Raw genomic sequence first — 22,034 nt, 5'->3', positions numbered from 1 at the left:
AATTGGGGGTGACTTTAATGGATAGGGGGAAAACAATGCTTCGATAAGTGGTGAAGATAAAATAATCAGGAAATAGGGTAAGGGTTTTTTGAAAGAATAAAACTTTCTTATCCTGAGATTGGATGAATTCTAAGGATAGATTAAATATCTGTTCTACGGTGTGCCTTTGTCTCATGTTACATTTGTCGTGCATGCGTTGAATAGACTTATTAAGTTACAGATTTCTTTTTTAAACGTTATACGGCCATGTTCATTCTTCTCAACAAGCATGCGTGTGTTCAAATAAATGTTACTCTGATAGAAGTATGAAATCGTTGCGAAATTTTTATTTTATTTTTTTAATTATTAATAATATTTTTTTATATTGAAATACATATAATGGATTAAAGACATATTCAAATAATCGAAGAAACATATTTCTTCAACTTTTTTGCCTCAAAAATGTCCAACTCTGCTTTGCAGGAGCCCGTTTTACAGGAAAAAAAAACAATCTACGACTAAATTGAAAAAAAAAAAACTTAAGTTCATTGTAAGAAATTGAAAATAAATTATTCTTTTAAAATTTTCTGGCATATAATATCTTATCAAATTCATTTTCAAAATATTAAAACCATATATCCAAATTAATGATAAATGAAAAGTAATAAGCAGAATTAAATTTTTATCTTAGTCGTAAGTTCTTTTGTAAAACGGGCCCATGATTTAGGTGTACGTTACCTGCAATAATGTAGCCCTCTCCGATTTTTTTTTAATCTGACCCCCCCCCCCCCCAAAAAAGGGGGGCTACATTATTGCAGCTAGCTTATGTACATTTGTAACTACAGTGTACTAAACTTCCTATTGAAACTGGAATTAAGATAGAATGGTCTTCCTAAAACGAATGAAGGGCCTGTACTTTATACATCCTCTTTCTAAATGTTTGATCTTTTCCTGCCTCCTTTTTACATCGTATATGTTTGTTCTTAACACACCAAAAATTCGACGGAATACCATGGGTATGTTGAAATAATTTAATTCTGTTTGTATTCTAGCCTCTGATTGGTCAATAACTATATTGGTTAATTTCTATATACAGCTGCTGTATATAACCTGGTTTGGCGTTGAAGATGAATACATTCGGGCTCAGAAATAATTTTGGGGAGTTGAACCAAGCTAGTTGGTGGAAATCAGAATCCAAAGAAAGAAGACTAAACAAATTAGATCTTGAATTTACATCTATTCACCTTTTCCATTTAGTACATGAGTTCACTCGATCAGGATTTTTTTTTCCAATGAAAAACTTGAGGTCCACTGTATTTTATAAAGGCCGTAAGAGGGTATCCCCTTTTAATTTAAAATAAAAGTTATAGATCTTAAATCAAACTTTTTTCTCTATCTAATATGTAATTCTAATTAACACGATTTAAAAGAAGTTTGCCAGAGTCGTACGCTTTTCGTTTCGGGTTCAGAGAGAGCCAGACTCACGCTGATTTTGATCGGGCACGACATTCTAACAAATTTACAAAAAATAAATCGGTAAGTTACTTTCACTTTTAGAAGTTGAAATTAATTTAATTGTTATAAATTCATTTCATTAAAACATTTAAAAATATATAACTGTATTCAATAAGAGGAATGGGGAGCCAAGATAATTAGCCTTGAGGATTAAGGATTTATCGTATAAATTGATCATTACAATCTGTAATAATTAATCAAAATTCTGTACCAACTACCAACAAAAGACAACATTCTTTTTCAGTTTTTGCCATGGATCCAAAAGATGTCAAAACGGCATTGAAAAATGCCAGAGAATGTATAAAGAACAAAGAATACAAGGAGGCCTTGAAGCATTGCAAAGTTAGTCTTGCTTGAAAATCTTTAAATTTCATCTTGACTTATTTTGAAAACAATACTTGTATTACATATTACATAACGTTAAAGTCATAAAGGAGCACATAACAAACAATTATTTTCAGGGAATTTTAGCTGAGGATAAGAGTAACTACAATGCCCTGGTATTTGTGGGTGTAGCAGCTGATGGTCTGGACCAGTCAGAACAGGCAGTAAAGGCATACCGACGAGCCACAGAGGTGGAGCCAGACCAACCGCTGGCGTGGCAGGTCAGTCTTACTTGTACTCTACTGTACTGTATAGGTAGTTAAATGATCTCGCTCGTATGATAATATAGAGACTAAGACTTGCCTTGAATGTACCCTCTTGTTAATAAAATTGGACTTATTAAGAGGTTTCAAACCAATGGACCTTTTCACAAAAATCTACAATAAATTTCCAGCATAAGAGAAATCTAAGGCATTAATTTATTCCTTTTCAGAAGATTTTGTTCAAGATTCTAAGATATAAAATTTGTCATCATTTTGCGAAAACCCTAACCCTCTTTTAACCAGTTTATTGTAAAAATATTTGCAAAAACCAAAACACATGTATAATTCATTAATTGGCAGTTTATTAAAGCAAATTACATAGTACTTTTTATAAATTTAACACAATTTTATGTTAAAGTCTTTTGCAAAAAACTTTAAGATTTTTTTTGTGGAAAGGTCCAACTTAGAACTTAGAGTCTTGAAAGAGACATATAATTTTATGAAAGTATCTTTGAATTCTTATCAAACCAGAGTCAGGAAATGGCCACTATACCAAGCTTAAGGTAATTGATCTAAGATGTTTCATTTTTATATAGGGACTGAGTGGTTTTTATGAAAAGCACAGTTCACCAGAGAATGATAAAGAACTAGTAGAAGTGTACACCAAACTCAGAGGTTTCTTTGAAAAGTAAGTCAAATGACATAGTTTGCTAAAAAATGTTCTATTCTGGATTTCATGTAGATTACTTCTTATTTCACATCAATGTTTCTATTAGAGACAAAAACAAAAGAACAGAAGTGACAAAGAAGCTTGCTGGTTTACACACAAAGCTGGGGAATATTGACATGGTATTGCCTAAGACTTATTTCTATAACATGCTTTAGTAATTCCAATACACTATTAGATCCCCATGTAGTTTTCTCCAAACAATTTTTAGTTGCATTTTATTTTCATTTTCTTTTTGTAACAAGGTACCTGTACTTATGATTTTGTTGTTTTAGAGTTTAGAACTTTATGAGAAGTTGTGTTCTGAGGTGACAGAGGACTCTATGAAGTGTAGCCTCTATACAGACATGTTATCATTGTTCTTAAAGTTGTCATCCCTCACACCACAGCAAGAAGACATGGTATTATAATCAAATTGAGGCTAAAGAGTAGAATTTTTGTTTAGACAAAGAATATCCTTCTTTAACATGGAGAAAAAGGTCACTGTTTTAAGAGAAACAAATTTCAATGTCAATAAATAGTACAGAAATTTGGTATTCTGATAATAATTGACAAGTTATCTAACAAAATTAATTTTCTATCATTAATAGAGTACATGCAATATACAGTATTTTTTAAAAATATTTAAAATCTCAAAACCCTATATTGTCTGAATTATAGGTTATTGACATTATGGATAGTCTGTTGAAATTGGATGCACAGCTTGAAGAAAGTGTTGTCACCTTCTACATAGATATTCTTTTCAAGGTAGGAATTTGTATAATAGAATTTCATGCAACATTCAAGTGAATAATTGATTAGAAAAAAAACTTGAGCAGACAAATTCTTTTTCACTAACTTTGTGTGTTCTTGTTTACCCTTAAATTTTGAAACTCCATATTAAACCATACTCAACATAGGATAAAGGGAAATGATCTGTATCAAGAATGGATTGCAAATAGATCCTCTTAAAGGTGAAAATAATATTAAGGTAAATTTACGTGTTTTTTTTCCCCCCAAATTTGCCATGGTTTCTTTTTACATGTATTTTTGATTTGTAGAAGAAAGACCATTCACTGTTGGAGAAATCTTGTCAAGTGCTTTGTGAAAAGTATCCCTCTATGAAATATCCGTTAGAAGTGAAGTTACTGATTTTTATGGATAGAGCTTTGTGTAAGTAGAATGTAAATTGTATAACTTTTTAGGTTCTGAGGTCCTGTTGTATATCATTGTATTGTATTACTTTCTATTTTCCAAGGTCCTATTGTATATAGTGTAAAAGTATTGAATTACTCTCTAGATTATGAGGCCCTATTGTATATCAGTGTATTGATTTACTGCCTATGTTTATTGTATATCATTGTATTGTATTACTGCCTAGGTTCTGAGGACCTTTTGCCTACATGGGATCCCCACATGTCAGAGACCATGACCCGGCTCTCAGATTTAGACAGTGAGAGTGTTACACTGAAAGCTGCCCAGGGATTCCAGTCTCTGTGTAACAAAGAGCTGCATCAGGCTAAGGACTGCTTAAAGGAAGGTAACTCTAGGTTTACTCTGAAAGATAGGTTTTTAGATAAGAATATTTTATTCACGCATTTCACAGAGTTGAATTGGGAAACAGACACACTTCCTCTTTCATACCCCTCCAAAATTGATAAAAGAAACCAAACAAAAAAGAAAAAAATATTTTTTTAAAAACAAATGTACCGAATTTATATTTCATGGTATTGTGTAACATTTCAATATTTGTAGAATACGCAGGGCTCGACATTACCTTTTTTTCCTACTTGTCCATTTGGGCAAGTGACAAAGATATTTACTTGTCCGAACCTCAACTTCACTTGTCCGTAAATTTTTCAATAAATATCTTATTCTGTCAACTTGAAAACAATTACTTAAATCAAAAATTAAACGTCCTTGATTTGTTAGTGTTGTTATTAATAATACATAGACAAATAAAAAAAAATTTTATCTAGACTTCCTGTCCTGACAACAACATAAATGTTCGAAAGTGAATCTGTAATATTAATCAAATATATTCCAAACCCGCAAAAGTCATAAGATCCACGCTGCAAGGACTGCAATTAAAGGAAAGTGTGAACTTACATAGCGATTGATATTGGGATCAAAATATAGGTTTATGTACTGCTTCCGTTTTATTCGATGAACTTTTCAATAGTTTTTTAGTTTTATTATTATTTGAAGACTTCTTTACATAAAAAAATCACTTGTCCAAGTGGGCAAGTGCAGACACACTTGTCCGTAATTTTTTTTCATTGGTATACCGTTAATGTCGAGCTCCAAAATTGATAAAATGTTGTGCCAATGTTTATTTAGATTTTAGATTTAGAAGCGCGAGTTATGTAAATTTTTTCTGCAATAGCTTTTTTTAATAAACAAATTTTATTGTTTATATTTATATTTTTAAATTATCATTTTATGTTAAAAATATTAATTATTGTGATAATGATGCAAATATATTTGTTTTCTTGATGGAACGGCCACTAAAAAATGTTGATATGCTTCATGTGTTTGCAGTGATGATTTTTCTTAGATTTTATTCAGTGGATGTAAATATTACTTAATAAGGATGTGCCCTGATACCTTTCTGCTATACATTGTATATTTCTGTGACAGCTTTGCCAGTGATGTCCTCCACCATCTGTGTACCATACTATCTGTCTCTGACCTACTTTCTGTTACACAAATTGGCAGATGCTGAATCAACTATCAAGCAGTGTATGTATATTTCTTCCAGAATGTTTATCTGTAAATGTGTACTGGTAACTGTTGAAGAGAAAAAAATGTTATACGAATTTAACCTTTCGCATTTTAAATTTTTTGAATTTTGACTCTATTGATCAGGTGCCATAAATTTAGGTAAGAAGAGTAGACAACTCACAGTGTCCAGTGGTGTGGTGTCCAGAAAAGTAAAACTCCTACAGGTCCGAATCCTTCTACAAACAAGGACGACAGATTCTCTACAGTCGGCCCTGGCTATTACAGAGGAGGTAAAAAACTAGTCAAAATGTACACAGCTTATAATGTATAACTGATATCGTGCAGGGAGGGGGGTATTTCTTTATCTCTTTGTAGCATCATATACATGTAGGAGTTAAATAAAACTCTTTTATGATTTAATAAAAAAAGGAATATGTTTGAAATACATTGTTCAAATGCAGATCTGTCATTGATAAAGAAATAATAATTCAGTGTGATGTAGATTTGTAAAAATATTTGTTTTATGACTGATTCATAATTTTATATTTCAGCTTTGTGCTGGGGATACAAGTCCACAAGTGTTGATTGTCAGAGGACACATTTTATTAAATTTGAAAAGACTGGAAGAAACTGAGGTAAAAATTCCATGTCACTTGTCATCATTACACTTTCATAAACACACAGACAACTTTTGTATGTCATTCTACAACAAATAGTGCTGAGATTTTGTTTGAAATACAAAAGCTTTGGATTAAATATTTCAAATCAACATTAGTCATTCTGAGAGGTTATACTAAAACATCCATGGATTCGAAACACAAACTATTTCTTGAATAACAGTTGCATGATAAATCATTCAAAACTGAGCTATATTCTGTAGGATATCCTCAGTAAGTTAGAAAGCAGCACAGATAGAACAGCCCTGGAGGGATATGTCATGTTCTACAAGGCGGAATACACCAAAGCAGCAGCCATGTGAGTGTCCTAAATAACTAAGTATATAATAATTAAAGGAATTCTGCTCTGTGTAGCTGTTAATTATTATTTTCAATTAAATGGGAATTGTAACTTTCTATTTGCATGTTCAGGAAGTGGATCCTTTTCTTCACAATCTCTTTTCACTTAAATCTGTATTTTCTTTCCGCTGGGTGTGTTGTAGATTTTGTGAGTTGATGAAGCAGGATACCTCCAGCAGTGAGTTCCACCTGATGTATGCCAAGTCCCTGTGGTTAGATAAAGAGAGACTTCAGAACAACCTCCAGCCCTGCTACACTGCTCTTCTAAAGGTCACAAGTCCTTGTCATATTTATTTATTAATGTAAAATTTTTGGTAAAAGTTATATAGTTAATATGAAATGTAATATTGCCAGAGAGAGAAATGTAATATTGCCAGAATGACCTATCTTATAGTCACATGCCTAATGCAGCATTTGTAAAATATGCACCATCCCCCTGAAGTTGGAGGAAACCTTCTAAAACAAAAGTAGATCTTGTGTAAAAAAGAAAAAAATCCCCAGAATGCTTAAAATGAATGTGATTGATTAGTGCTATGAAAAACAAGAAAAAAGGCGCTTTTGATTTATATCCCATATTCATGCTTGACGTATATGCACTCCCTACATTTGAACGATTTTCTGATAAACGAAAAACTGGGCATAATACATGTAACATTACAGTATTTCCTTTTCTTTTCTACAGTCTGCTAAACTTGATCCCTACCAAAGTGAGCCATTTGAGTACTTGGGAAGATTTTACACAGAGATACAGAAAGATGAAGTCAAGGCAAAGCGCTGTTTTCAGAAGGCGTTTGATCTCGACAGGAGCAATGACAGTGCTGGGGAGGCACTCTGTGATATCATGAACAAGACTGGAGAAGAGGTTATAGACTTTGAAAACGTATCAGTCTTGATAAAAGAAATACAATTATGATGTCTTCATTCATACATTTGTAAATGAAATAGACATTGTGGATAGAATGTTTATTTTGTAGGAAGCTGCGTACCAGCTACTTTTGTCTGTGACAGGAAACGCCAGTGCTGGATGGTAAGTTTTACAAGTAATTGTTGGTTTTTGTTGATAAACAATTTGTGGCCTGTTTTCATATTTATGATTTGTTGTTAACAGCTGCAAGTGGGCATGGCTTAGATTGGGCCTTTACCAAGTCAAACATGACACAGCATCAGTAGCCATATCCAGCTTTCAGTCTGCACTCAGGGCTGATCCTAAAGACCCGTAAGTTAATTCACAAAACTTAAGACCTGAAAGTAACTTACAGACATAAAGACTTGTAAGTAACTATCGTGCACAGACCTAAAGATTTGAAAGTTAAAGTAACTCGTAGACCTAAAGACATAAAAACCTATAATAATCTCAAAGACATAGAGACCCATGAGTAACTCACAGACCTATAAATTACAGGAATAAGGTCAAGGAAGTTTATGCTTAGTGTTAAATTATTCAGGGCATCTACATGCATGCTTTAGGCACATTATTGTTTATTGTATTGTTTTTTTGATAGACATATCTGGGAATGTTTAGCAGAGGCCTACTACAAGAGGGGAAGTTATACAGCGGCTCTTAAGGCTTTCACCCGAGCATCAGAGGTAGGATTTAAATACATGTATAACTGTCATCATTTATTACAGGAAAAATGTATGTTTTATGTTTTGCTAAAGTTCTCTACTTTTAAAATTTCACCAATGAAAAATATACTTTATATTTTATACTATATTTAAAGCATGCTTATATTGTACATTTTGATGCTATTTTTTCAGTTGAATCCAAATTCTGTCTACAGTTTTTACATGTAAGTATATATACATAATACAAAAGAAGCAGTTTTTCTTTTCTAAAAATTATTGGAGACTATGTTATAGAACTAATTAATATTTTTTATTATTATCTAGGATTGCCTGCATTAAACAAACACTGAGTATGTTGACGGAAGCTATAGAGGAATACAGATTGATTCTGAAGGACAAACCGAATTATGTGCCAGCTCTGAAAGGTAGGATGTTCAATTCATCCTGTCAGCACAGACAGCAATTAAGAAAAACAAGATATGATCGGAGAAATTGAGCTCTTTGTTGTTTTCCCAGCTTTGAGCTGAACATTATCAATCAAATTTTAACTAGAGTGTGATGTATAAGAAGAGATCCCTATGTTACATGTATATTTTAGGTATAGGAGAGACATATGTACTTCTGGCCAAGCATCATTTCTCACAAGGTTTCAATGGACGAGCAAAAGAAAACTGTCAATATGCCCTTCAATTTCTGACAAGGTATTAAACTTATTTTTATAAGAGCATATAGCTGCATGTTTACTTTGCTAAAAAAAAAAAAATTGCACGAAAAAGTTTTACCTATAACCTAATAAAAATTATTATTTGGCTAGAAATGTTTTTTTAACGACATAAAATGATAAACTTTGCAGACTTTTTGACATTTCTTTTTTATATAGCACATGCATTTGTGTTAATTTGTCACATTGTGTTAAATATTCAACTTCTGTTGAAAGTGGGCTATGTGGTACATTCATTATCATTTAATACTTCATTCTTGTAGGGCGGTATGTCACAGACCTGACTTGTCCTGCTTGTGGAAATTAATGGGGGATTCCTGTACCATCATCCATCCCCTCCCAACTCAAACCTTCAGGTCAGAAACATTTCACAGGAGTTATATATTAAAATGTAGTTTAATAGTACATTGTATAAATTACGTACTTTCTAGTGATGTTGTTTAATACTATAGCTATATGTATTCATAGAAAATCTTTGCCCAAGATGATCAGTTAACATTAATTTCTGTCAGATGTAAACATTGCTGACAGACAGACAAGACTGTAATCCCCAGTTAATCGTGCTGAAAATAGGGAGATTTTATGTGACTTGTGTGGGATATTTTACAGGGGATATTTGATTTGATTTAAAAGAGATATTTATCTCCATGTTTTTTAAGTCAAAAGTATAACCGTCCAACAGGAAAAGTGGTTACTGAGTGTAAAAATATAGTCAATCGATGAAAAGTTTTGAACAATGCCTTGATTTAAGGTCAGACGAGACGTTCCTCAAAATCTGTTTTGTATATCTTCGTAATGTATGAAAAATATTCAAAATTTTAATGATATTCTGATTTCTAAACCAGTTTCTAAACGTTTTTTAAAAACCCAAACACTTAAACATTTGAACTTGGAAAATTATTTTTCTTCCAAAAAAGGATTACACAAAAATGTATAAGAAAAACTACCCCTGGTATCTTGCAGAAATGCCTGGTAAGGTACCTCAATTTTTTGTGAGTAAACATGTTTAAGAAACAATACTTCAATGACAAACTCTTGAAAAATTTTATCTATTACATGTATTAAGGAACGTCTCGTCTGTCCTTAAAGGGCATTTTTATAATCTAATCATGATGTTTATTTTTGTATACTGTCAATTATTGATATAGGAAAGAAGTATGGTTGAATAATTTTGATTCAGTATAAAGGTAGTTTATTAAATTCCATAAATTCCTAAACCCAGTACTTCTAAAAACATTTTTAAGCTTCTGGGAAAGAAATTCATGGTATTGTTTAAAAGGGTGAATTCATTATAAAAGAGTTCACTCCAACCATGTTCAACTGTACTAATTCTATCCATTGTATGAGGTACGAGTTCCAACAAAGAAATCTTCAATTTTTGCAGATTTGATGTACCAGAAAACCTGTACAATTCCAAAGAGTCCACAGAAGAATGCCAACTCAATTTGCTGCAGACTTTGGAGCTAGGGGCCAGGTAAATATTTTCTACAGTCGCTAGAACTTGGTGCACAATAAATACATGTATTTTTCTTTTAGTTACATGTATATTGAGAAATCAAAAATTAGAATACTGACACTATTTATGCCCTGTTCACGGAGAGTTTAATTCGAATTAAACGTAAAGTTACTGCAAATTAGCTTCGCTTAGCGTTCACACGGAGAATTTAATGCGAATTAGTTTAATTCAAATTAGTTTACTGCGCATTAAATTGTTTCACATTAGCTCTGTGTGAACGCTGAGCGAAGCTAATTCGAATTAAATTTTGAGGCATGCGTAATGACAAAATTAGGTCAAATTCCACATGTCCGTGGTCAGCTTGAAGTACTTGTGCTATTTTTGATTGAAAAACTAAGAAAAATTGTGTTAATCGCTAAGATGTGTGTACAGACACAGTAACGTTAGGTCAAATTGCATTTGCTCCTGCATAAGGTGACTTGATTTGCAAATGACGTCGTAATAGCCTTACTGACGCCTGGCCGTAGAAGTAGAATTTTAATTCACATTAGTTTACTTCGCATTAGCTGTCGTGTGAACGCAATTTAATTCGCATTAGTTAGTTTACTTTGCATTAATTTACTGCGAATTAAACTTGTCGTGTGAACAAGGCATTAGAGAGGAACTTTGGTTTTAATGAGTTTACAGTTTAAGGCAATGGCAGTCATTTTCAGGCTTTATGTTTTTGTAGGTGTTATGGCCGAGCTTTAAAGTTACTCCCTGACTGTGCAGCTCTGTGGTATGACCTTGGCTTTAACCTCTATCAGCAGACCCTACACTCTACTGGTCAGGAGCCTCTGGGTGTGGCCCAGAAGTCTGTGGAAGCCCTAAGGAAGGGATTATCCCTGGATCCCGGCAGTCACATGATCTGGAATACCCTGGGATTAGTCTACTGTAACTCAGGTCAATAGGAGTATCTACAGTACAATAGAGGAGTTAGGGGAAGGTTTATTGAAAATACACTTGTCTAAAATAAAACTTTACTTTTTTTCAGGTTTGAAGAAGCCATCACTAGGGCAGCACTGTTTCATTAAATCAATACAAGCAGAATCTGCTGTAAGTCAATTTATTCTTATTCCCAAAATTTGTTCATTCATAAAAATAAAAATGAAAAACCACCAACATAGAATGAACATTTAGAGTAAAGTTATGTCTTAGTATTGAAATTTTCATTTTCCTTCAGAATGTGGTGGCCTGGACAAATTTAGCAACACTGTATCTGAAAAGTGGGAACATTGAGGTAAACAATCTTATTGCTTTGATTTACACTCCTTTGTTTATGATAGTTTAACAATTAATATGTAATAGTAAATCATATTCTGTGGTGGTGCATTGGATTCATTAAAATCATTACCAGGTAATATTTTTTTCTTTCTTGGTAATTTCAGTTGGCACACGAGGCTTACAAGGTGGCCCAGAGTTTAGATCCTAACTATGTGTCCTGCTGGATTGGGCAGGTCTGTATCAAAACTTTATTGTATAGTAGTTAAAAGTGGCTCTATTTCACATTTTGAATGGCAAAAATTTGCATTCACCATTTTTCTTCTGTCAACTACATGTAGCTTAATGACTTCATAGTTTGTAGTTACTTTGATTTATTTATAGGCTATGATTGCAGAAACTGTAGGAGATGATGATGCCATGGACCTGTTTAGGCACACTACTGAGTTATCTCCCCATGTATGTATAGTTATCTGATTCTATCTGCGCGTTTTCATTTATGTAGCATGTATGTGACATTTAGAGTAAATCTTGCCACAGGTGGAGGGGTCTTTGGGGTATGCACACTGGGTCTGTACATTACTCCAGGATGAAACCAAACACAGTACAGAAATGTACCGCTATGCTATCCATCAAATGTTGGCTGTACCTGCAGCCTCAGATGCTTTGGTCAGATATCTAGGTAAGATACAATAGAGGCTATGCAATATACAAGTTTTTATCCATAAGTAAAAGCTTTATCCGTTCTCAATTGTTTAAAATTCCTGATGTTTACATAACTTACTGTGAATTCGATGGCATATGCTGTTACCAGATCTAGTCAAGACCAACCCTGGAGCATACAATATGTATGGACTGCTGAAAGAACAGCAAGGACTCTACCAAACAGCCAAGGAAGCATTCCAAAAGTATGGCCTGAAAAGGATTATTTTTATTTAGTGTAGTAGTTCTTACCTTCTTGTTTTGTAAGATAGAATTTTTTTCAAAATTCTTCAGTGTGATGTTTCACAGCTGCAAGTTTACTTTTTTTCATTTACAGAGCAGTCAAACTATTGGATCCCAGTGACATACTTTTGAACTTGGTAAAAATCAACTTGGCCAGAACACTCTGGTGGGTATACTATCAACTTCACCAAAATTAATTGATTCACAAGTAAAATACATATACATGCAAAGTTAAACTGAAATATTGGGGATATTTTGTGGTATATGGTAAGTTAATGGTAAATACCAGTGGTATATGGTAAGTTAATGGTAAATACTAGTGGTATATGGTAAGTTAATGGTAAATACTAGTGGTATATGGTAAGTTAATGGTAAATACTAGTGGTATATGGTAAGTTAATGGTAAATACTAGTGGTATATGGTAAGTTAATGGTAAATACTAGTGGTATATGGTAAGTTAATGGTAAATACCAGTGGTATATGGTAAGTTAATGGTAAATACTAGTGGTATATGGTAAGTTAATGGTAAATACCCTCACACATATGATCTTATCTGTTTCAGTAAGCTTGGTGAGTACCCTGCTGCATTGTTCCTGTATGCCAAGTTTGGAGAACTGGACTCCCTTGAAGACCAATGTTACATGGGCCTGGCTTTCTACAAGGCACAGAAATACACAGAAAGTTATCAAGGTCTGTTGATCTTTGACTCTGTTTTCAGTGAATAATTTAACTTGTATACCTTGCAGATTAAATGATGAAATTCTGTTTATTGTTTCACACAATGGCATTAAATCAACAATAAAATTGAATGGGACTTAGATAAACAACTGATTAAATGACGAAATTCTGTTTAGTATTTTACACAAATGCATGAAATCAACATTAGAATTGAATGGTACTTTTAATTGATTATTTGATTCCATAAAATTGCATAATCAGGCCATCTTTAAAAAAATTGTTTGTTTGCCCTCTCCTAATGCTAAATATTATAGTTTGCAGCTAACTGGAAACTTTTAGTCTGCTGTATGAGAAACCAATCAGGGATAAGAAGAAAGGTCAGCACAGCTGTCAACTAGATCGTGATGTAACGTGAAACTTTACAGTTAGCTGCAAACTGTAATATTGCCAACTGAAAACTTTATTTAACCTCCTCCCATCAACATATTTTTTGGAAACATTTTAAAAACTTTAAAATTTTTCAGTTTTAATACTTTTAATGCTTGTGGATTTGATTGTGACAGCCTATGACCGAGCCCTTGAGATAAGCACTACAGACAAAGACAGTTCACACCTCCATGCCGTGCTAGGAATGGTGGCCTACAAGTTTGGAGATGTAGATGGAGCCAAGGCTTCTCTTTTTCAAAGGTTGTACGACTTTTTCTAGATTGATTCCTTTAATATTTATCATTGTTACTCTGTATTCTCATATCACATCTTTATATTAACTTTCACAATTCTAGCCCTAGACATTTCCTTGCAATCATGAAGGTAAAATAAAAAAAATGAACATTCATTTGTTTATTCCAAAAGTCCACATTTTGTTAACATTGAAATGGTAAAATCAAAGTTTTATGATGTGGTAAAATATAATCATCATTATTATTATTATTTGCATATATGCTTTCTGTGCAATATATCTACAGTTTCTAAAAAAAATGATCTTTCAAAAGTTTATTGCAAGAGTTATATTTTCCAGTATTTCTTGAATTTTTTGATTGTTACAGTTCCCAGCTTCAGCCCCCCTCACGCTATGGTCTAGAAGCTCTGTGTGCCTTAGGACTGATGACCTGTGACATGACCTTGACCCTCACTGGTCAGGAGCAATTTTGTTTTTTAAGAAATACCTAAAGCAGGAGATAACTCCAGCCCTTACTTTACAGTGGTTCATCACTGTCTGCTGGAATAATTAAAGCCTTTTTTTTGAAATCTAAACAGTTACACTCTGTGGAGGCTGTTGTCAAGGTTACAGTTAAGGAGTTGCCATGACAGCATTTCCTCTTCTTCTGCAGTATGTGCACAGACAGCTTTGTGTCTCAAGCCTGAGTGTCAGGTACAGCTTACTTGTAATAAATTTTAATAAACATTTGATAACCAAAAATTCCACCATCCACATTTTGTTCACATTGAAATGAGCAAAATCAGTTAGTTTTATGATGTGGTAAAATATAATCATCATTATTATTATTTGCATATCATGCTTTCTGTGCAATATATCTAGCAGTTGTTAAAATAATGTATAATGCACTAGAGTGTATATTTTCCAGTTTGTATTTCTTGAATTTTTTGATTGTTACAGTTTTACATAGGAATATATAGCCCCCTTTAAAAATCTTCACGCTATGGTCTAGAAGCTCTGTGTGCCTTAGGACTGATGACCTGTGACATGACCTTGACCCGGGCTGTACTCCAGGAAATACCTAAAGTTTTACATAGGAATATATAGGAAAAATCTTTAAAAATCTTCTTCTCGAGAACCACTGGGACAGGAAAGATAAAACTCATGTGAAATCATCACTGTAATGTAGGAGGATGACCCCCAGGGGTAGCTGGCCAAAGCCTTTTTACATAAGAATATATATTGTGTCTTTATAAATCTTCTGAAATCTCCAGACAGTTACATTCTGTGGAGGCTGTTGTCAAGGTTACAGTTGAGGTGTTGCCATGACAGCATTTCCTTTTTCTGCATATATAGTGAAATCTTTTAGCTTTGTGTCTTCAAAGCCATGATAAGTGATATTTATATGAAATCATCCTCAGGTAGTTGTAATAAATTTGTATAAACATTTGATAACCAAACATTTTTAGAAGCAGGGTTAATTGTCTTTAACCCAGATAAAAACTGATAATTTTTTTTGCCAATTTAATTCAATTTTTCTAGGAATTGCTGACTGATGCAACACTGGGACTATTAATTGATGGCAAGCATGAATCAAAAACTACAAACAATGAAGCTCTAAAGAGTGCACAAAGGGCTATCCTAGTAAACCCAGGTTAGAATGACATTACAGTATACTGTTTAAGAAATCACAAATAATAATTGTACACCACCAAAACTTTCTACTACCATAAAAAGACGAAGTTGTCGCTGTCCTTTGTGAAAGGTTGATTTATTGCTATTTGTAGAGAAGTTGGAGAACTGGTGCACCTTGGTATCAGCAGTCCACAGCCAATCAGTGCTGGAGGCGGAGACAAAAAGAGTGACAGCTCTCCTCAAACTAGAATCCAGCTATCTAAGATGGCTAATATCAACAGCTGGTGAGGGGAAATATAGAAATATGCAGATAAATCAAAAGTCTTCAGCATTACATCTATCATAGTTTGTTACACTATTTTTTTTTTTACAGATATACCTGATGTGTTAAAGGGCTGGTGTCAGAAACAGTTGACTGTTGTTCGTTTACTTACAAGAGAGATAACAAAGGTAAGTAGAAAATTGAATATTAGGATAAAAGAATGGCTCTTTTAATGAAGGTAGGCAGAACACTTAGTTTTAAGATAAATGTATGGATCTTTCCTGTAAAGTGATTTCTTATATTTTATATTTCATCCTTTTTAGGAATCTGTTGATGATGACATGAAAGAATTTGTCAGATGTCTTCTGGAAAGATATTCACAGTGAGTGTTGTCAGACAAGTACTTATGGACCTGAAGACTTTACCAAATTAGTCTTTCTTAAACTAGTACATAAACGATTACACTCATAGATTTATGATCATTGTAATGCAGCATTAAACCTGTTTGTTTTTTAGGCCTGACAGTGATGAGCAGCAAGTTCTGAAGTTATACAAGTCCCTACTAGTAGGTTTTCCAAGATTTCAGAAACTATTTTTATATTGATTGCAAAATTAGAATACAGTAATAGTACACACACGGATATTGCGAATTAATGGATATAGGGAAGTTATCTTGGATCCCCAGCTATATAAATTCAATGAATTCCTTATAAGGGTAAAGCGAATGACGAATATAGCTAAGTAATTTCGTAGGTCCTAGTGACTTCGTTATAATCGAGTTTTACTGTATTACAAATATGATACTGTGGTAGCTAGTCTTTATGCACTCAGATTCTGGCATTGGGTATATATGCCTTAATTATAATTAAACTTAAACTATTCATTGACCCTCTTATATTATATACCATCAGTTCTTAGTAAATTTCACTATTAGTGTCTCAGTTTCAAATATCCTGATATTCCTGCTATATCTATGTGACTAGTAGATTGTTGGTTTCTGACAAACTGCTTCGTTTGAACAATGTTATATATGTGGTCAACAAACACAAAAAGAATATATTCTTAATATAATTATCAACACAAAGTGACTTCAGTTATCATTTGATGTATAGCACACAGGTAGATATGGGAATGATTTTTTTTTTCAGACTGATACAGGGAATGATGAGGCCTCTGACAAATTCATCAGACTGACAGATGACCTGATGAAAAAGTCCACTCTCTCCAAGTCCTTAATAATGCTGATGAAAGCTGTTATCTTAATGAAGTCCAATCCCAAGTAAGTTCATTCTTCCTCTTGTGCTGATCAAAAAGAATCTAGGGCGTGTTCTTTTTATATTGTTCCTTAAAAGCAAACTGAGGAGTGAACATTGTAGATCAAGTGAATTTAAGAGTATATTACTGTCTTAAAATTCTGATGTTTTAAACACTTCATGTAATGCTGATTTTGTTTGTCCACATCATTGATTTTTGCTTTTATATCTAGAAAAGCATAATTTCCGAGAGATAATTATAATTGTTGTAACTACAGACTGGCCAAACACCGGCTGGTAGATGTCCTGGTAAGGACAGAGCTTGACCATAGGTCACCACTGGTCAGGTCCATCACTAGGAGGTGCCTCCTACACATCCTCAAAGACAATGCCGAGAAAGAAAGGGAACTCATTCAGGTACAAAACTGGGTAAAATTATGTCCAATTATGTACTAATGTAGAATATTGTATAAGAAGATTGTTTTCATAGTTTTCATTGGTTGAAAGTACCTCACATGATATTCCTATTTTTGTGATATCGATGGGAAAGCGCATCCGCGGAAAATGATATCCCACGACACGCAGTTCGGTTGCACCAAAGTTACGTAGTACGTGAAGTCATAATGTAAGAAGCATGAATTTAACCATTGTGACATAATTAACCTTTCAGTTAGGACTGTGTCAGTGCATTCAATTTGAGTGATTATATAATATAACATTATGGACTGGTGAACAGTCATGTGGTTATAAGGACAGGCAATTGATATTGACCTCAGACTGTGTGTCTTTCACAGAATCTTTAACCACACATTGACCTACACTGAAGTCCATAACTGTATATTATAGATTTATACCTGTATTTTAGTTTGTTTTTGTAACCTGATGAAATCCTTCACAAACACTGGGAACTGAATTTTGACACAAATGTAGTAATATATCTGACAGTTTCTTTTGACTACATGTAATTACAGTCTCTGCTGACAGGTTAATTACAGTTGTCATGTCAGGTTGAATTAACACCAAAGTCTTTGGCCAGTAAGAATACCCACAATATATGTTGAAGATTGATAAGTGCATAATGCAAGTAAGATGTCTGTCCATCCATCTGTATATATCTGTCTCTTGTGCTTTGGGGTACCCATCTTTTATCTGCAACTCCACTTATACCATTCAATCATTAAAATTTAATGAGACTTTCACAGAATCTTTGTTACAAAGTGCTATTGTGCACCTCTTATTTATACCCCCGCAAACGAAGTTTAGGGGGGTATATTGGAATCAGCATGTCCGTCTGTCTGTCACACTGTCTGTCTGTAGACAAGATTTTGTCCAGCATAGAAACTATTGGATGCCATTGTGTACACTTATTATTCACCATATGAAGTTGTGCACTTTTTTCATCATGACAATTTTTCTTTTTACAGGTGTTTTTTCTTTTTTATTTTATGGTTTTGTTTGGCTCGTAACTAGAAAACTATTAGACTGACAATCATCAAACTTGGACAGTTTATGCATCTTGGGTAGAAGGTGTGTCACAACCTATTTTAAGGTCACCGTGACCTTCAATTTAAGTGAAATTTTAAAAAGAAACCTGTCTTTTACTATTGAATTACACAATCCCAAAAATGTAAGAGTGTTTCTGTATCCCTGTTTAAAAAATGTTAAATTAAGAAAATAATATTTTTTCATTAAATACTTTACAGCAATCCTTAACAAATGTTATTTTATAAGAGATAATCATCTCCCAAGTATATCAAGCAACAGAAAATTGCATCCCTTGGCATTTATCAGTGGACATGCATCCAGTCAAAGATTAATTAATGAGTTCAATGTAGGAAAGATAGCTGTCTCAATCATTTCTGTTAGCTGTTATCTCTGATTATAAGGTCCTTTGGGAATTAAACAGAGGAACTGCTGGTCAGTTTAAATAGCATATGTCATTTGATGGCCAGCCTTCTATTTCTAAAATCAATTTGTTATAGATTAAGTTTTTAATACTAATTAGTTAAATTGATATATTTAAAAAAAAATTAAAATATCAAGTAACAAATTTCAGAGCATCATGTCCCACATGAAAAATATATGCATATGTGTTTGTTTGTGGGGGAGGAGCATTTGTCAAGCTATAATGCAACCATTTGATGATTATTTGTTATAATTAATGCTTACACCACAGGAGATGTTTAAACAAATATCAAAAGGAATATATATTGCCAATTTCACACTCTAAACTGTTTATATTAATTGAATGAACAATATTTGACTGGAGTATCATGCTGTGTTGGGCACTTTATTATTTTTAAAGTGAATTTGATATAAAGTTATAAAGATTAATTTGATTCTGTATATTTCTTTTTTCAACAATTATTTTTCAGAGTAGCATGACAAATAATTGCAATTTCTTTTTTTAATGAAATTTAAAAAAAAAACTATTACAGTGTATTTATAGTATTGATGTTTTATTTGGTTGCACCTCAGATTCATAAATTGAAAAAAATTAATGAGCATGCAATTATATTTTCACCACAATTATATTTTCACTCGATTTGTTTTAAGACAATAGTGAACACCTCTTAATAGATCCATAAAATATTTGTGAATTAGCACCTACTCTGAAAAAACACAGCGGGGGTATTTGTCCCTAATGGACAGTTCTAGTTTACTTTTTGTTTGGACACATATTTTGGGTTTCCCAGAGGGCCATCTTTATCTCACCTTGACAAAGTCGAGATGATTAGCTCACCTCGACGAAGTTGAGATGAGCTTATGCTATACCCTCGGCGTCAGCGTCCTTGTTAAAGTTTTAGGAGCAGGTCCATTCCCAAGTAACTATAAGCCCTACCCAGACCATACTTGCACTGATGATGCATCTAGGGATGGACACTACCAGACTTGCTTCAGATGCTGGATGTGACCTACATTTTCCAGATGAGTGACCAGGTTAAAGTTTTTGGAGCTGGTCCATTCCCAAGTAATTATAAGCCCTACCCGGACCAAACTTGCATGGATGATGCGTCTAGGGATGGACACTACCAGACTTGCTTTGAATGCTGCATCTGACCTACATTTTGGAGCAGGTCCATTCCCAAGTAACTATAAGCCCTACCCAGACCAAACTTGCATGGATGATGCATCTAGGGATGGACACTACCAGACTTGCTTTAGATGCTGGATCTGACCTAGTTTTTGGAACAGGTCAATTCCCAGTGAACTTTAGGACCTATTGAAACAGAACTTGCTTGAATATTGTTGTCAAGATAAGTACTAACTGTTAAGAAAATAGGATGTGAGATTGCTTTACTTGTACTGATAACATTTGTCGAGGTGAGCTTCGTAATCTTTCATTACCTATGTTTTCTATAATATTGTATTGTATCCATCTCTTTCCCTGAATAAAATTTAATGATACTTTCACAGATTCTCAATTGCATAATGCCATTGTGACCTCCTATTTCACTTTTTGATCTGGCACTTATTTTCGAGCTTCCTTGAGCAAAACATGGACTTTGCCATATATGGGAGACAGGAATATCATTTTGTGAGCTCACTGCCCAAAGTATCTCTAATTCATTATTATACATGTACATGTATATCAAACTTACTCTGCCGCATAGGATATTCTGATATTTTAGAAACTCATTGTACATTTAAAGACGTTTTTTAGGAGATAGAAATCCCACAACTTCACAAATTTGCATGTGTCAAAACTTCTGAGTGCACTAAAATGAATATATATTAATAGAATTTGAAGTCCTCTGCCACATATGATATTCTTATATTTCAAAAACTTAATGTGCATTTAAAAGTTTTAGGTATTCAAGTTTCCTTATTTTCTGTTTGTAGGTACTGTTAACAGAAGCAGAAAAAGACCGTGATATTGACAGTGTGAATTATCATAAGCTACATTTTTCAGACAGTTGATAGTGATAAACTTTTATTATTTGCATTTCAACAATAATAATAAAATGGATTGGTGATTTCATTATTGTTATACTTTATCTCCATAAATGAATTGGTAAGATTCTGTTGATATGCTAGGAAAAAATCTGCAAAATACTATAACATCAATTGTCTGTTATTGAGCAACAGTTTTTGTTAGAAATGTAAGAATGTTGAATTGGACATTTTAATGAAGTATAATCTAATGTAGTTTTATGCAAGCTGTTTGAATGAGTTTATGAATTTATATTTCCTTCAAAATACCTGAAAAAAAGTTTAAATAATTCTTTAGGAGATGGGAAATCCCACAATCTTACGTATTTGCACATGTTTTAAAACATCTGAATGGCTCAAATGAGTAAATTTTTATAGAATTTGACGTCTTTATTGTAACTGAAAGGCAGAGTAGCTCATTCTTTTTGTGGAAATGCAAGAAACCATTTTTTATCCCGTAGCTGCCTGCTTTCTATAAATGGCGGAGCTAAAATAAATTGAAAAGATAAGTTTACAATCGTTATCAAACGTACTTGCTTTCTGATATTGCAGAAATTGGTCTGATTGGACAAAATTAAATACACAATTAGAGAAAGTTTCAATAGACACTGAACCAGACTTTGTGATTTGCACATGTGGCAATTGATAAATTCCTTTAAGGGAACCTTCAGGTAGCGGTACGCTAGTTTCCATAGCGCAGAAGATCCCCTCTAACCAAGGCACCAGGAATGTTCACACAAAACTATCGCTGTCATTGAAAAAGGTCTATAGAAATGAGGTATTACACTGATTAGGGGGGACTTTATCATCAAAGATTTGTCGGTATTCCCGTCACTTCATTCACTGAGATCCGAATAAAAAGATTATTGCCTGACATCTCTTAATTTATGTCTATTAGTTGTTGCCAAAATAATGCCAAAGATTTCATTGTATTGACTGCGGGTTGTGTTTTTGAGAACACAGAGCATACTGGTCTTGGTAACAAAGTTTCTGCAACCTTTACGGTAAGTAAGGATATAGTTTTCTATGATATAAACGTATAAGGCGCAAAGAGTGTTGAGAGACAGTGGTATAAGAAATGTTTTGTATAAAAATCGTTAAAAAGGCCTGGAAAAGTCAGATGTTTCGGATCGACCACC

At 33.4% G+C, this 22,034-nt stretch overlaps 1 protein-coding gene across 1 annotated transcript; it reads left to right on the top strand.

The window, feature by feature from the left end:
* Positions 1 to 38: 38 nt before the first annotated feature.
* On the top strand, positions 39 to 20,939 carry LOC134239588 (superkiller complex protein 3-like). The gene is given in 43 exon segments (XM_062721771.1): positions 39 to 77; positions 1,739 to 1,836; positions 1,956 to 2,099; positions 2,678 to 2,769; positions 2,858 to 2,930; positions 3,084 to 3,209; positions 3,469 to 3,555; positions 3,849 to 3,960; positions 4,169 to 4,327; positions 5,428 to 5,529; positions 5,656 to 5,801; positions 6,063 to 6,146; positions 6,392 to 6,486; positions 6,671 to 6,797; positions 7,210 to 7,389; positions 7,502 to 7,554; positions 7,636 to 7,743; positions 8,030 to 8,114; positions 8,286 to 8,317; positions 8,418 to 8,518; positions 8,692 to 8,794; positions 9,078 to 9,170; positions 10,199 to 10,288; positions 11,001 to 11,212; positions 11,304 to 11,365; positions 11,493 to 11,549; positions 11,698 to 11,766; positions 11,915 to 11,989; positions 12,071 to 12,212; positions 12,345 to 12,438; positions 12,570 to 12,641; positions 13,039 to 13,166; positions 13,718 to 13,841; positions 14,201 to 14,289; positions 14,330 to 14,526; positions 15,355 to 15,466; positions 15,600 to 15,731; positions 15,821 to 15,897; positions 16,033 to 16,091; positions 16,226 to 16,274; positions 16,858 to 16,988; positions 17,241 to 17,379; positions 20,806 to 20,939. Coding segments are annotated over 42 exon segments (4,380 nt in total). The 5' UTR covers positions 39 to 77; positions 1,739 to 1,746; the 3' UTR covers positions 20,884 to 20,939.
* The last annotated feature ends 1,095 nt before the right edge of the window (positions 20,940 to 22,034 follow it).

The sequence above is a fragment of the Saccostrea cucullata genome, unplaced genomic scaffold (genome assembly GCF_032062105.1).
Source record: "Saccostrea cucullata isolate Sc308-1 unplaced genomic scaffold, CSIRO_AGI_Scuc_v1 ctg80, whole genome shotgun sequence".
In the NCBI taxonomy this organism is placed as follows: Eukaryota; Metazoa; Mollusca; class Bivalvia; order Ostreida; family Ostreidae; genus Saccostrea; species Saccostrea cuccullata.
This window is presented reverse-complemented; position numbering and strand designations above follow the sequence as displayed.